The sequence below is a fragment of the Nicotiana sylvestris genome, chromosome 12, assembly GCF_000393655.2.
Source record: "Nicotiana sylvestris chromosome 12, ASM39365v2, whole genome shotgun sequence".
Classification (NCBI taxonomy): domain Eukaryota; kingdom Viridiplantae; phylum Streptophyta; class Magnoliopsida; order Solanales; family Solanaceae; genus Nicotiana; species Nicotiana sylvestris.
This window is the reverse complement of record NC_091068.1, coordinates 23600912-23616772: the sequence shown is the minus strand read 5'-3', so window position 1 is coordinate 23616772 and position 15861 is coordinate 23600912. Positions and strand designations below refer to the sequence as shown.

Below are 15861 nucleotides of genomic sequence, written 5' to 3'. Positions count from 1 at the left end.
GGTGGTTTATATTCTTGACTTTTTATACCTTGTTTCCCTTAGTATTGTTTGTTGAAGAGACTGAGTAAATCAAAGTGTGCTCTGTAATAGTTTAAACTTTTAAGTGAGGCACGCGTTAATATGGTATTAGCTATGCCTTGTGTCACCTGCTTGGCCAATGAAAAATGAAATGAATGAAACCTGCACCTGAGGGGGGACATGTCGAGGAGAGTTTGTAAATGAAAGCGTGCTCTCTCTAATAGCCTAAGTTTTTAGATGAGATGATCACACACTTCAATATTATTTAATCGCACCATACTTGTTAGAGAAAAAATATTCTTAAGTAGAGTACTTCCTTTAAAATAGAGCTAGGTATTTTTCCTTTTAAGTGATAGGTTTAAAACTAGACAATGTCACCAGTCAAGCAACATTTAGTAAAGGTAAAAAGAGAAGCTGAAATTTAAGGTTCTTCAAATCACCAAAGGATGTAGTTGGATGAATGGGATCCTTAACTAAAGGTCAAGTTCAACCACTGAAATTGGAGAAACCTCTAATAGGGAGCGATTCCTCTTTAGTCGGTTTACACGAATTTGGATATGCCAGACAATTAAATTCAAGAAATCTCATATGGTTATTAAAAGAAATCTCAAGAAATTAAAATGAACTTACATAATGGGTGAAACTAAGAGTACAATAAGTATAAGATACCACAAGAAGAGAGAGCATCCAAGAAATATATGTTATTTGCATCTTCACTTCTATTATGATGATTAAACACCTTAACTAAAGCAACTAGAAGCTTACCACTTTTTACACAAATTGGATTCTTACACAAAGGATCTAAGACTACATAATCTACAAGGATTTCTTATGAAATTGAATGCCTCCTGTTTCTTGAAGATGAACCAGAAGACTTAATTTCTCCTTTAATAATCATTGAAGTTGGACTATGAGAACTACCAGATGTCTCAGAGCTCCGGTTTTCGACGTTACCAGACACCTTACCAACAACAAACAGCTTGTCAAATATTCTTCTTGATCTTGAAGGCAGCAACTGTGCACCACTACTTCTGTTTTTACTACCCTTTTTTACCAACTTCATGTTCTTTTGTGGATTTTCATCTTTTACCTTCATTACACTCGATGGTTTCGACACATTGTGCTTTTCTGGCAATGTTTTCTGCCAATATTCTTCAGTCTTCCTAGTGGAATCTAAGGCATTACTGTTTCTGTTGTTTAAGGCTTGAACTCCAGCAGCTGCTCTAATTTGCTCAAAGAAAAGGACTTGAACAACAGTTCGGAGAGGCAGCCGTTCATTTTGTGCTGCATGCATAGATGCATCCATTGTTAATTTCCTCACATCCATTAGGCCACATAAATGCTTTTTCTCAGCTTTTGTCAAGCTTGAGTGCTCCTGCAGTGAAGAGAGGCCGTTAGTACATTATAAAACCATAAGCTTCAAAAATAGCGTCCAAAACATTATATACAAGGATATAATTTATCCTTGTATGTATACATATAATGTATACATTGGCAAAGGCCAGTACTTGCTTATATTAGATCACTGTGAAGAAGTATTGTTTCATACGCGGAGTTAAAGGTTTGAAGTTTATTGGTTCAGGATCCTAGCCATTTTAAACTAATGGTTCTAAATTAATAATTTGTACTATTAAATGACAATGACAATGTATTGTAGTCCCTAGCTCCGCCGCTGTGTTGTTTAGGTCTATATTGCTCGGATCCTCGAAATATGTTGCCGGGTGCGTGCCAAAGTGATTGCATTTTTGGAGGATCCAACTCGGGTGCAGCCACATTTTGGAGGATCCGAGCAACATAGGTTTAGGTTCAACTGAATGAGAGACTTCCGAAAACTTTGGACCACATTAAGGACTTGGAGAACTTATGATGGAAAATAAATAATTAAATAAATAAATAAATAACCTGCAAATAGATATCAATTGCCCCATATAATGCATCATGGATCGGTCTTGCTGAGTCTGGAACGGATTGCAACAGTTCAATGAAACTCGATAGACTGACGTTTGGATCACGTGCAATTTCTGTAAGATAGCCATCAACTAATTTACCAACTTTCAACCATGACCCATGCCCCAAGACGAAATCATTGGTGCTCTTTGCAGAAATGTTCTTATCCCGGCTTCTTTCACGAGCCATGAATCGGTCCACTAGGCACTTCACTAGTTCAACATCGTAAACAGTAGTTTGAGGAGACCTTGATGGAATCAAAAGATCATTGACGGAAGCCTCGTCCAGCTTTAAGCTGATACTTCTTATAAGATCTTCCCGTGATGAATCATCCGCTCCCACAAGAATAGCGACTTTCAATAACTTAAGCAAGAAGCCACACGAACAAGTAACGCCCTTGTCAGAAGGCAATAAGCAGATTATTGTCTCTAACAAGGACTTGTTCCTCCTACTGTGGGCTTCAGATACCAAAGCTTCAATAGAATCAGGCAACCATCTCATTGCATAAGTTCTTAGTGCCTCGCCAATAACATTGCCATCCATTCTTCCCTTAGCTTTAACCGCGATCATAACTCGCTTGTAAAGATCTATCTCAAGTTCACATATATCTTCAGCCCACCAATCCTTAGGCACAGATTCAAGGTTTACAGGGAATTTTACCCCAACTTCTGTGATCCTATCTGAGACTGCCACTTTTCTGTTATAAGTGTAGGACCATGTAATAGTCGACGGATCCATTGAAGTTTTGGATGCAATAGAATCTATACATCTCCCGACCACCTTCAGATCTTCAGACCACGGCAGAAGAGATTTGGTGGTTTGTAAAACAATGATCGAATCTTTCCAGCTGCGGAAAACGCTAGAATTAAGGAATACCTCGATTTTGAAGATAAGATTTCCACGGTCAGCATCTTCAGTCATCTCAAGGTACTCAGCCGCACAACGTGCAGCAACAACATTGTAAGGATTGAGAGTCACTGTCATTCCGTAGCAAAATTTGGCGCAAATCTCAAAAGCTTTAGGTCCACCAGGAAAATCAACTAACTGCATTTCACCAGAATCCTCTTCATTTGCTTTTGAAACAAGCCTTTGCAGCCTGTTGCTCTTGGACAACAGAGGAAACTGGCAAAACAAAATCAGCGTAAAGTGTAAATCAAATAGACTCAGACTCAGATGACAAAATCAGTATAAACTGTAAAGGTTTGGAGATAGCTTATATTGATATGTCAAGAACAGCCTAGCAAATAAGTTCTATAAACGGATGTGCGAGGAAAGATTTGGTAACCTCACGGTGTTAATTTAGTCTAAAGTTCTTCCATAAACAATTGCAGTACACAAAGAAACGAGATGAAACCAGATCACATGGCACATTCATCAAACCAGAATTTTTTCTCTTCTATACAAATAATTTAGTTCTACATGCAAATATGTTCAGTATCCCTAGCTCAAGATCATTGAGGAACAGCAGCAAACAAGTTCTGCTTGTTACCTTCTCTCAGTTCAATAGAATTTATTTGAAGAATCACAATCAAGTACCCTTTTTATTGATGGAAGGAGAGCCTTGACGTAACTGGTAAAGTTGTTGGCATGTGACCGGGAGGTCACGGGTTCGAGCCGTGGAAACAGCCTCTTGTAAAAATGCAGGGTAAGGCTGCTTACTATAGACCTTTGCGATATGGCCCTTCCCCGGACGCCGCGCATAGCGGGAGCTTAGTGCACCGGGCTGCCCTTTTTACCCTCTTTATTGATGAAATCACGATTGCTTCTACAAATTTTAGGCAAGTTGAGTCCCTTTCCTCCTGTTTCATTCCCTTTAGGCTCTCCTGGAACATCACATGTAGGTTCACTTTCAAGTACAAGCACCAAGCTTCTTTGAACTTAAGGTGGACGTGTAGCTTGGCTCGACCAAACGTACCACCGGAATTAATTTAAGAACACAGCTCACTTGTTCACAAACTTACTCCTAAATTTTATGCAAGTTCGGTCCTTCTCCCTCCGTTTCATTCCCATTAAGCTCTTCTCGACATCACACAGTCCCTTATGTCTCTAAGCTCTGGACTGGGGAAAGAGCCGTTCGGCACAGCTGCATTTTAAGTGTTTTTATGAACTACAATCTTATAATTATAATACTTGATGGGCACAGGTAATGCACTACAAACAGAGGCGGAGCCAGGATTTGAAGTTACTAGGTCTAGGTTTTGGTCCTTCGGGATTCAGTCCTTTTGAGTCACTAGGTTCTAAGCTAAGAATTTGTATATATTTAATGAATTTCTTAAGATAAATATAAAGTTTAGACCAAAGTTACTGGATTCGGCTGAATCCATAAAATACATACTAGCTCCGCTCCTGACTACCAACAACACGAAGAAACATAGAGAGGATAAGTATTCTCTCTCAACAAATAGGCTAGATAGGATAACTATTTGACAACTAAATCGATTCAAAATGCTTTATGCATATTTAGATTAAAGTACAGACCACGATGAAACTTGAATCCAAGAAGAACATAGACAGGATAGGCACTCTACAGACAAATTGATTCCAAATGTTTTTTCCATATCTGGATTATATTACAGAGGATAACAAATTTGCATCTCCCAACTGATGGACATGTTACATACATAGTATAATTTAATGGACATTGTAGCAATATTCCCTTTGGCATGAAAAATCAAGTTACCTTGTGAAGATAAAACTTCACTTCACCAATAATGATGGTAACATCTGTTGCCAGTTCCGATGACACGTACCTACATCAGTTAATCAAAATTCATATGCTACATAAGAAATGTGATCAGAGTACAGCAAGTAACTGAAAGAAACAACACAATGATTTTTAAAGGGAGAACATAAAAGAAGTTGTGGCTTATCAACATAAGATTAAGAATTTTAACTAAGCTTTATTCAGCCAGTAACTAATTGTATCTCATTTATCTGTTTTTGTAGTTAAATTTCTGCTACTTAAGTTATCTAAATGGCAAAAGTAAAGAACAAAACAAGAATTTTCTGCCAGTAGTTAAGTGCACAGAAAGTTAAATTAAAATCTTCTTTTTTTAAGGAAAAGATATCAGAGATCCATGCGATAGACAGCTTTTCCTTAAACTTTATAAGTAATGTACAACTGAAGTTCCTTGAATATCAATAGAAAATATTCTCATAATCCTTTGCAAATACAAGAACAATGTATATTACCTAACTGCAGTTCAACAATCTAATTTTAGCTTTGTGTTAACTAAAAAAGTTTCTTGTAAAACATAATCACAGAATCCAAATTCTAGTTGTGATGGGTCATTTGGTATGATGAATAAGCAAATATAATCCTGGGATAAATATTTAGTACTGCCTTATTCCTTGTGTGGTTATTAATCCTGGGATAAATATTTAGTACCGCCTTATTCGTTGTGTGGTTATAAATCCTGGGATAAATTATCCCTGAATTAGAAATATACCAACCAAAGGATAGAATAGTAATCCCAGGACAAGTTATTCTAGGATAAAACAGTAAAATTGATAATCCCGGGATTAATATAACATACCAAAGAGTCAACAAGAAATAATACCATCATAACTAATCTCATCATAACTTCCCTATATAACTAACCCCAGTATAACTAATCATAACATAACTTGTTTTCAAACCAAACAACCCCTAACAGTTTTCTTCACTGCATTTTAACTTTGTGCAACGACAGTATATAATCTTTTTACACCATCAGATTAAGTCGAGTAGACTTATAACAACAGGTAAGTGTGTCTAGTAATCATAATTACTAATTTAGTCAACAAAAAGGATCAACTCAATAACTTATTATAACTTAGCTAAAATGCATTGATACAGTAAAACTCATTTGTACCCGTGAATATAACTTAAATCCTTTTCCATTTTGGTTCCAACATTTTCTAACAGACTATAGTCCAGGCAATGTATGTCAAATAGTAGGTAGATTAATTAATGTTACAAAATGTAAACAAAACTTAGATGAATTCAAATAATTGAAGATTATTGACCCCACCAAGTCCATTACTATATGAGTAGTAAATATTGGACCACCTAATAATCAAACGCAGAAAGTAGATTTAAGACCACCTTTTTGAATGTGCTCATGCAAGCCACCATCAAAATTTTTAAAAAGCTGTAATAAGTAATAAACTCTAAAATAGGCAAATAAATAGGGCACCAGTAAAGGGCAGCCCGATGCACTAAGCTCCCGTTATATACAGGGTCCGAAAAAGGGTAGGACAACAAGGGTCTATTGTATGCAGCTTTACCTTGCATTTCTGCAAGAGGCTATTTCCACGGCTCCAATCCGTGACCTTCTGGCAGCAACCTTACCGGTTAAGCCAAGACTTCTTTCAAATGGGGCACCGTATATGTATATATATATATATAAAATAAATAAAAAAAAGCCTGCTTTCAAGGTTAGCAACAATAGTAGGAGTATTAAATTAGATTCTTGTACCCACAACTTCTAAAATATTTATTAGAAAAAAGAATCCAGTATTTTTAATAGATGTCTCTATTTTTTTGCAAAGCAATATCAAAAATTGGTCTGTAACATGTGCAAGAAGTGGAAGACACACTGCATAAGATGTGGTGCTCATATCCAAATAACAGATGAAAGATAAACCCAAATAATACTATTTTTGTTTTCTATAAAAAAAATTAACCTAAGGAAATTCCAAAAAAAGAGTACGGAAATCCAAAGGAGTTACCTTCCTGTCATGCATAATAATGTACGTATTTATGTTTATAACTTATATACACTGTTAGTGTAAAAAATTACTGTGTAGTGTATATTTTAACGTTTTGTAACAGGTAATCTTTCTCATTTTCCAAGTTACTAATCAGACTTTTATGGTTAGTTAAATGTATTTAGTTTACTTGACGATAGTGTAAAAACAAGATATCCCAGGATTAATGATTCGAGAATTAGTTATACAACTATTTTATATAAACTCGTCTCAAATTTAATTCCGAGATTAATTATCACTTATCCATTAAACCAGACGAGCCCTTAGAATATAGAAGTTCAACTAGAGAGAGAAAATACATAGAGAGAGACGCAAAAAAGAGAAAAAAAAAGTCAGTAAAGCCCTGCAATTGTATGGAGAAGAAGAATAGATATACAACAAGAATTTATCAAGAAAAAAAAAACCTAACCAGTAGATCAGTAGAAGGGAACATAAATTCAAGTGCATATACAAAATAAAACAAGAAAATAATAAACAATTTACGTACCTTACACCTTTTCCTTGATCTTGAAATGTATCGGGTTTTGATCCCAACTTCATGAACTTCATATTTTTTTCTCCTCAATAAATAAAACCAAAAATCTCTGCTAAAAGACTCCAACTTTAGACACAACTAACTAATCCAAGAAATTCTAAAACTTTCATTTTTATGACTCAAGAAGAAGAATATTTGCAGAGAAGAAGCATATTCTAAACACCAAAACAAGCAGAAAAAAACAAACTGATCACTAACAGAGCATAATCTTGATTTTGTTCCCACAACTACCTCGACTCTTGAGCCAAAACAATAAACACAATTTCAATTCCCATAATAATCACATTCATAATTTTGATACTCTACCATTTTATGCAAAAAATAAAACTAAAAATTAAACCAACCCCACATGCAGAGAAAATTAGTTGAGTCTTAAATTTGTAGCCGCCTTTGAATTAACTTCGGCCCTATGCTAGCCTCTTAGTTACTCACTGAGTAACTCTATAACCATAGACACAAATCTCAAAGACTTCTGCAGCTTTTTCTCTCTCTGTATATAGATATATACTTGGGGGGGGGGGAGGTAGTGTGTATGTATATACTGAATACACTGATGAAGTTGTCGTCCAATCTTTGAAATGTTTGCAGGAAAAAAGAGATAATATGAGAGAGAAAAGTGTCAGAAGAAAGAAAGTAGAAGTGTCTTTGTTTGTAGATTAGTAGTAGGGGACTGTGTTCGACAGAAACCAGCCTGGTTGGGGAGAGGGGTGAGGAGAATGGTGTGGTAATAAAGGAAATTTTTTTATTTTTTATTTTTTAACAAGGAAACCTTCTTATATAAAATGCCGTTCGATATATTATTATGAGTGCGAGTTAAATAAATGGTACTAGTGACGGAGACAGGATTTCAAATAAGAGGGGTTCAAACAGACCATACCAGTGGTGGAGACACGATTTCAAACAAGGAAAAAATTACTAAATATTTTGAACCCCTTAACTACTAAGCTATGCTTTTGGATTGTATCAAGGAAATTTAAAATATAATATATAGAGATAAAAAAAAATTGCTTTATATATACAATATAATTTTCAGGCGAAGGGATTCAGATGAACACCCTTGCGCCCTCATAAATCCGCTCCTGATAATATCATATTGAATCATGTGAAGGTTGTTTTACCTTATATTCTTTTAAGAGGCTGATTTTGTGACTAGAATCTTGATTTTCAGATAAAACAGCAATAACTTAATGTTACGCCAAAACTCCTCCTTCATAAGTTTTGATTTTAATTTTCTTTTAGTCATTCAATATCGGAAGTTCACTAGATCTACTAATTCGTATTTTCATGCGTCCATACTCCCTCTATTATAGGAGAGCATGTTATTGACTCGTCGTGTCATTTTCGTATGGGGTTGAGTTTTAACGTACTCTTAAGGAAATTTTTTAATAATAATTGTAAGTGGTATTGGATATAATTAATTTTATCACTTTCTTAAATGAGTAACTAATAATTATATATCTTCTTAGAATAGTAAGTTGGAATATAAAAAAAAAAAAAAATCCCTCTGTTCCTATTTACTAGTTATGTTTACCAGAAATAATTGTTCGATTACTTGTTATTTTAAAAAATTAATAAAAATTTAATGAATTAGTGATTTTTTTTTCGTTTTACCCTTATAATTAGTAGAGTGAGCATTTATTGGAGAGAGATTAATATAGTGAAAGCTCAAAAAATATATAAGCATAAATTAACCAAATAACGTTATCATTAAAAATTTATTAAGATGTGAAAAGGGCTAATATATAAGTAAACAGAATCAGATGGAGTAATTGATGTCTTCTTAATTTTTTAAGTAACAAATATTTTATTTGAGGATTACATTTTTTTATCCCACGAACCAAATGATTTCTCAAATATACATTTGGCAGGGATATTAAGATTCTGGTCTCTTTCTTGGGCGAGACATCAAGTATATATTTATTTACTGGTCAATCAATTTCTGAATGATGGAATATATCCTAAAGGTTTAGATATTACTTCTTTATGAATTTATCATGAATCGAGATACACTCTTTATATTTTTCTCTTCACTTGCAAAGAAAGATAGTAACGTCATTACTGATCGATTTTGTCTAAGAGATGATAATTTATTTTGACCTCTTGTCAAGAGAATTATACTAGTGAAAAACTTAACATTTTAAATATTTATTAACAATATAAAGAGGTAAAGGTTAATTGGAAAAAAATTAAAGAACGGGCAAAATGTCAAATAACACATATATTGGGGGTGTAAATTGCAAAAACTGGTTGTGGATGGGGTTGGAGAACTTTTCCAGAAGCTTTATGCCGCTAATGCACGCCCGTCTGAAAGGGACAACTTTTACGACCACATAATCTCCTTTTTTTTTTTTTTTTCCCTTCTTCTTCATTTTTTTTTGTTTAGAAAAATCATTTTTCTCAAATCAGTTTTTAGAACAAAAATTGGAAGCTTCTTAAAAACAACCTTTAAGAAAAAGATATTTGTATACGGTTAAAATTGGGGAGTTCGACTTTGGGGCTATTATGCCGCCCCACGCCCAACCTCGAGAAGCCCGAAGCAGAACGTGAGGTATGGCCCCGAGATGTGTCCCTCGAGGGAGCACATCGAGGGCCCACTATGGTCGATCTCGAGGCAGTACAATCGATGTTCGTCATGGGAAGGCGGGAAAACTCCCAAATATACGTATTTAGAGCTGACCAGGTCTGCAAGAATAATACGAATCTGTACCAAGTCATTATACAGCTGTACCAATAGCATTTCCTCGTTATTATTAGACATGTACTATGTTGGGATTCCCCCTCCTATATAAAGGAGACCTTTGTCATTTTGTAAGGGATTCAGATTATTACATAACATATTGAATACAAGACAACATTCTCTGCTCTTTGCTTAAACAATTGCTCTACACATTTATTGATTACTCATTCATTATTCATTTATTGTTCTTCATTTATTGCTCATTATTAACCGCAAAAGGCCATCTTTGAGGCCCTCATTGTCATTGATTCTTTATCAATTGTTCATTGCTATTAGCCCCATCTAGACCTCGAGGCTCTGCTCCAGCCAGCTCGAGGCTCAGCCATGTGACCCTATTGATTTGTATTTCTCATTTTCTTTACTTACACTTAGAATCTACTGCCTAACGGCTATCATTGAAATAAATCACGTATTTTTAGAACCATAAAATCAAATATAATTGTAGTTACCATTTTCAAGGTAAACAATTTGGCGCCCACCATGGGGTTAAAAATAATAGTGATTGTTTTGGTGCTAGTTTTCTAATAATACATGTTACTCTTCATACTTGTCAAAGATTCTTTGATTTCAGGCTTAATCATGTCTAGCACACAAAATGCACCTCTTCACAACAGTGAAGAACTTGGAGAAAATAGCGGCATAGGGCTGGGTGTACCACCCGTAAACCCTGAGGGAGTGCCAAATATGGAGCCAGTTGAGCAACGTTCTAAACACAGAAGCAAGCACAGACCCCGTAAGGAACGGATGCAGGGAAGACCAGGCTGGAGGCCAAGAAGCATGAGGAATGGAACAAAGAGGAGTCAGCCTCCAAGTCATTTTTAAAATGTTGCAAGCACAACAAGTGGCTATTGCTCAGCTACAAAGTCAACAAAAAACCCCAAGCAAAGTAGCACCGGAAACAGCTCCTCAAGTCGAGCAGGTACCAAAGAGATCGAGCAACAACGAGTCAGCAATAGACCCCGCTATTATGAAGATACTCGAGGATCTCACCAAAAGAATTGAATCATGAGAAAAAATATAGAAGATAACGATAAAAGAGTAGAGACTTATAACTCGAGGGTCGATCAGATCCCCGGAGCACCTATCACGTCCCCTTTTTCCTCGTAGAAACGGGTTTATGACATTTGGAGGGACAACTCATTCCTTTTGGTAATTGGGTTTGATTTGAAGAGTCGCCACCTAATGATTAGGGTGCATTAGGACACCAAAGGGGTTTGATTTGGGTAACCAGAGATTAGGTAAGGGCTTGAAATTATTCCAAGGGGAAGGTGTTAGGCACCCCTCAGAATCCACTAGTGTGGTTCCCGGCCAGACAATTATTGTGAGTTTAGGGTACAATTAACATGTGGATAAATAAAGCTCAAATAGGAGGGGATTCACATATAAAGGTTTGAAAATAGACAAAGTTTAAAAGAGCAATTTGAGGAAGCGGATTCTAGGAAAATGTTAAAGAAATAAGAGTAAAGGAAAGGGGGGGGGATCCTAGGTTTACTAAAAATATGGATCACCCCATGCAACATCCGGTAATCACTCTTCAATGAGGGGCTACACGTGACATTATCGCGTGGTCATCATATCCATATCTACCATTCCCACCCTATTAAGGTATTTAAAGCGCGAGATGATCTCGATTACTTATTGCATGCTATTACCCGTCTCAATCCAATCAGTTCCGGAGGCATTTAGGACTACTAATCCTAAAGGGGAGGGATATTAGGCTTATTTGTAGTTTCAAAGGCAAAAATTCTAAGGCAACATACAAAACACGTATTGCAAGTTAAGGAAAGCACATAACAAGCAGAGACTCAGATATACCTCCTTACACAAAGAAGCATGTAATTAGCATGACTTACATATACTGTTTAGGGTCTGATTAAATACTAGACTTGAAAGAACTTTAAAGGTTGAGGCAGACTGATTTATTACATAGTTCAGATAAGAAACCCGAATCAGATCTGTTGGTTGTAGTTAATAGAACAGATTCAGTTTATAACTTTACCCTAAGACTTGCCTAAGTGTTGGACAAAGATCCTATAGGCATGGTATCTACTGAATTCAGAAAGCAAAATAAACTGAATACGTACTGGTTAAAAGTGGTAGTCAGATTATCAAAAGAAAGGCATGTTTTAACGAAGGTTATAAGTTCTGCAACTGATGGTACCTGTTATTACTGGTTTTAGCTCTATACGTGAATGAAGTGATTCAGATTCGATTATGAATTCCTATAGACATGCTTTCTCGCGTAGTTGATTTTTGAACCTTGTAGACATGGTATAAAAATGCAGAAGACTCGTTTTTAAACCTATGAACATGATATCTAGATGCTGAATGAACATGATATCCATGTGCAATTGGATGTTTAAGTCCTATGAACATGATATCTAGGTGCAGAAATTTGTTTAAGACCTATAGACATGATATCTAGGTACAATTGATCGTGCAAATTTAGACAATCCTGTAGGCATGATTTCTATTCACATATGCAGATTTCCAAACACCTATAGGCATGATTTCTTTATGTAGATTCAAAATTCCTATAGACATGGTATCTACCCTTTTGCATACATAGTTGCCTGCACCTTTTTCACTAACCATTTCCAAGAGTTTATTACAAATTATTACAGCCCAGAATAAAGTAAGAAAATACATCAGAAAATATAAATAAAAGTACAACCAAAGGAGAGCCTGATTCAGACTTCATGTCTGAAATATGAGGTAAACCAACTCCATGAGATCATGATCCAAAGCCTTTCTCCCATTTGAGTGTGTCAAAGTTTCCTAAGAGCCTCAAAGGACTCCGAGCAATGCTCACACCCAAATGTATAATCAGATTAGGACAAGTGTAGTGTGGAAGGGCCAAACCTCAAGTGTCCAAGTTCAGAGGGAACTCAAAGGGTCCCAAGGCAAGGCTCACAAGAGGGGGGCAGATCTTAAAGACTAAGAAAGTGTGCAAATGCAGAATAGAGTGCTAAAGGGGAAAAGGAGAGGGAGGCAACTACTAATAAACACACATAGGGGGGTTCATGGGAACGGGAAATTGTGAAGAGCCTATTGCTTAAGCAAGGGCAGGCTTTAGGCATGCCCAGCAATGGAGAATGCTAACATACCTATAAGCCTGCTAGAACACACATTATTAGAGGCTAGGATCCCAGGGGATCAAGTTTGATTCATGGACAATAATTTGCAGTATTGCCGTGCCTCAAACCATAACATGAACACATAGGGGTAGGGGTTTGGGATTCATAACAGACAGACATAAAGAAATCAGTAGTGTTGAACCATACAGAAGCAGTAAGCAGACAGGGATACAGAAGCAGTAAATAAATACATTGTTATGGTGCTAAAAAAGCTTAAATCAGGACATACCGGTTTTAAAGAAGCAAATAAAGAAAGGCAGGCAGTAGGTCTTGTGAACATGCCATAGTACAAGCAACAAGAGAGAATACTTTTGAGTGTAAGTGTAAGTTCAGAAAGACTACGAGTGATGGATGTTTTTGCAGTTTGAAAGAAGCAAATAAAGAAAGGCAGGCAGTAGGTCTTGTGAACAGGCCACAGTACAAGCAACAAGAGAGAATACTTTTGATTGCAAGTGTAAGTTCAAAAAGACTACGAGTGATGGATGTTTTTGCAGTTTCAAAGAAGCAAATAAAGAAAGGCAGGCAGTAGGTCTTGTGAACAGGCCACAATACAAACAACAAGAGAGAATACTTTTGAGTGTAAGTGTAAGTTCAGAAAGACTACGAGTGATGGATGTTTTTGCTAATGAAAGAGTCGTGTATTTATAGTGTGAAAAAATAGGCAGAAATAGGGTAAGAAAACAATTAAGGAACTGGATATCAATTAAAAATCAATCAATACAAGGCTTCCTTTAATTAAGGAATTCAGACTTAAACGGTAAAAGTTATTTAAGGAAAGAAATCAAATAAGCATCTTGTGCAAAGTAGGCAATTAAGGGTAAATACATAAGGGTTTAATTAAGGGAAGAATTTTGAAATACACGGTTAAAATAAATAAGGTAAGGATCAATCAGCATACAGTAAATCAATGGGTCAGAGATTTTTGTAATCATTGGTCCATGAATGAACCAAGTCAGAAAAGCTAAGGAAAGTTTTTGACTCAAATCGAGTAATAGGGAAGTCAGCAGACAAGGAAAGAAATCAATCAAACTTATACAAAGGAAGTCTGAAATCAATCAAAATTGAAAGCCATTTTTAGAGGGAAGTTCAGCACATATAAAGAGCACACAAATATGCTAGGCTGAATTTAGGGCAAAGAAAAAAAAATGTCACGCCATTGCAAAATCAGTATGTAATAGACTGTAAGATCATGGTAGTCATATAGGTCAGCAATGTAGAAGAGATAATATCAAATAACATACAAAGGGTCCAGTATAAGGACCTTAGAAGAGTTTAGTAGAAAATCAGAATCGCTTAAAAAAACAGAGATTTCAAGACTCAGTTCAGAGACTCGAAATAGGTCTAAAAGAGTTAGGGTTTCTGGAATCAAACAAGTTCAAGCAAATCATATAGCCAATGGTCTCAAAACTCGGATGAACCCCAAATTCTAGGGTTTTTGCCATCAATCGAGTGCAGAGATGAGAGGACAAGTAATCAAGAAAAAGATACTAATCGAGACGGGTTCAGAGGTCTCAGAAAGGAACTGAGACCTTTAACATGCATCTTTTAGTAGAAGAAACTCATGAGAAACATAGTAAAAGAACAATATGCGAGACATAGTAGAAGAACTCATAAGAACATAGTAGAAGAAACACATAGGAAGACACATTAGAAGAACTCGTAAGAACACACTAGGAGAGACACATAAATCACAGTAGAAGAAACTAATAAGAAACATAGTAGAATAAACCCACAAGAGAAAAAGAAAATCAGAGAAGCATCTAAATAACTTAACAAAAACCCTAAATCGGAAAGATAAAGGTTTTGAAGGCATAGTTTTGAAAGAAATATCAAGAAATCGTTTAAAAGTTTAGGGAAAACATGGATCTAGAACAGATCTAAAGAAATCAGAAGAACCTCAAAAGCTAGGTTTTCAGAGGAACCTAAATGGTGAGAAAGGCTTGGATAGTCGTTGATCTAAGTAGGAGGAGTCGAGGCCAGGCTCGAACAAACATGGCTTGCCAGAGCAAGGCTGGAGATGGCCATGGAACTTGAATCAAGCAAGGTCTGGACCCAACTTCTTTATGGTCAGGTCATGAGACTTCGGTAACCAAACGTGTAGGAGTAATAAGAGGCCGATATAGGACTTCTATGGCCTTGGAAGCCATGGATTCCGGTGGTTTTAGGGTGGAAGTGGAGGGAGGCAGCTAGGGTTTCTGAGAGAGAATTTGGGAGAGGGTGAATCCGGGGGCGGCTACCGGTGATAAATGATTAGGTTTTGGGGGGTATTGGAAAATTAAAAAGGAAAGGGTGAGTATGAGCCATTGATCTAAATGATCAATGGATGGGATTGAAAGGGGGATCCGGCGGGTTATTAAGAGGGTTGTGGGTCGGGTAAATTTAAGATTTGGGCCGGGTAATGGGATCTAAAATTGGGTTCAATTAGGGGTGCCCAATCTGGCCAAAATTGAAATACAAATGGGCTAACATTTAAATAGACATTTTCCCTTATTTATTTTATAAAAAATAGTAAAATAATTTTTGAAAATAATTTAAAGGTAATAAAATGATTAATAATATATAATTATAAAAATAAAAATACTGGAATCAATTTTATAATTATAAACACAATTAAATCTTAAAATAGGCTAATATTGCAATTATATGCAATTTAGCTTTTAAAAATACGAAATAAATTTGTAAAATTATGCAAAAATTGTGTTAGCTATATATTAGTATAAATATGAGAATCTAAT

The 15861-nt window shown here is 35.9% G+C and overlaps 1 protein-coding gene across 1 annotated transcript; it reads right to left on the bottom strand.

Moving 5' to 3' along the window:
- Window positions 1-625: 625 nt before the first annotated feature.
- Window positions 626-7530, bottom strand: LOC104243921 (phototropic-responsive NPH3 family protein NPY1). Its single transcript, XM_009799202.2, has 4 exons — window positions 7205-7530; window positions 4646-4715; window positions 1921-3087; window positions 626-1393 (listed from the first exon to the last, which is right to left on the bottom strand). Exons 1-4 carry the CDS (start codon window positions 7264-7266, stop codon window positions 848-850), a joined length of 1845 nt encoding a protein of 614 aa, XP_009797504.1. The 5' UTR covers window positions 7267-7530; the 3' UTR covers window positions 626-847.
- Window positions 7531-15861: the final 8331 nt, after the last annotated feature.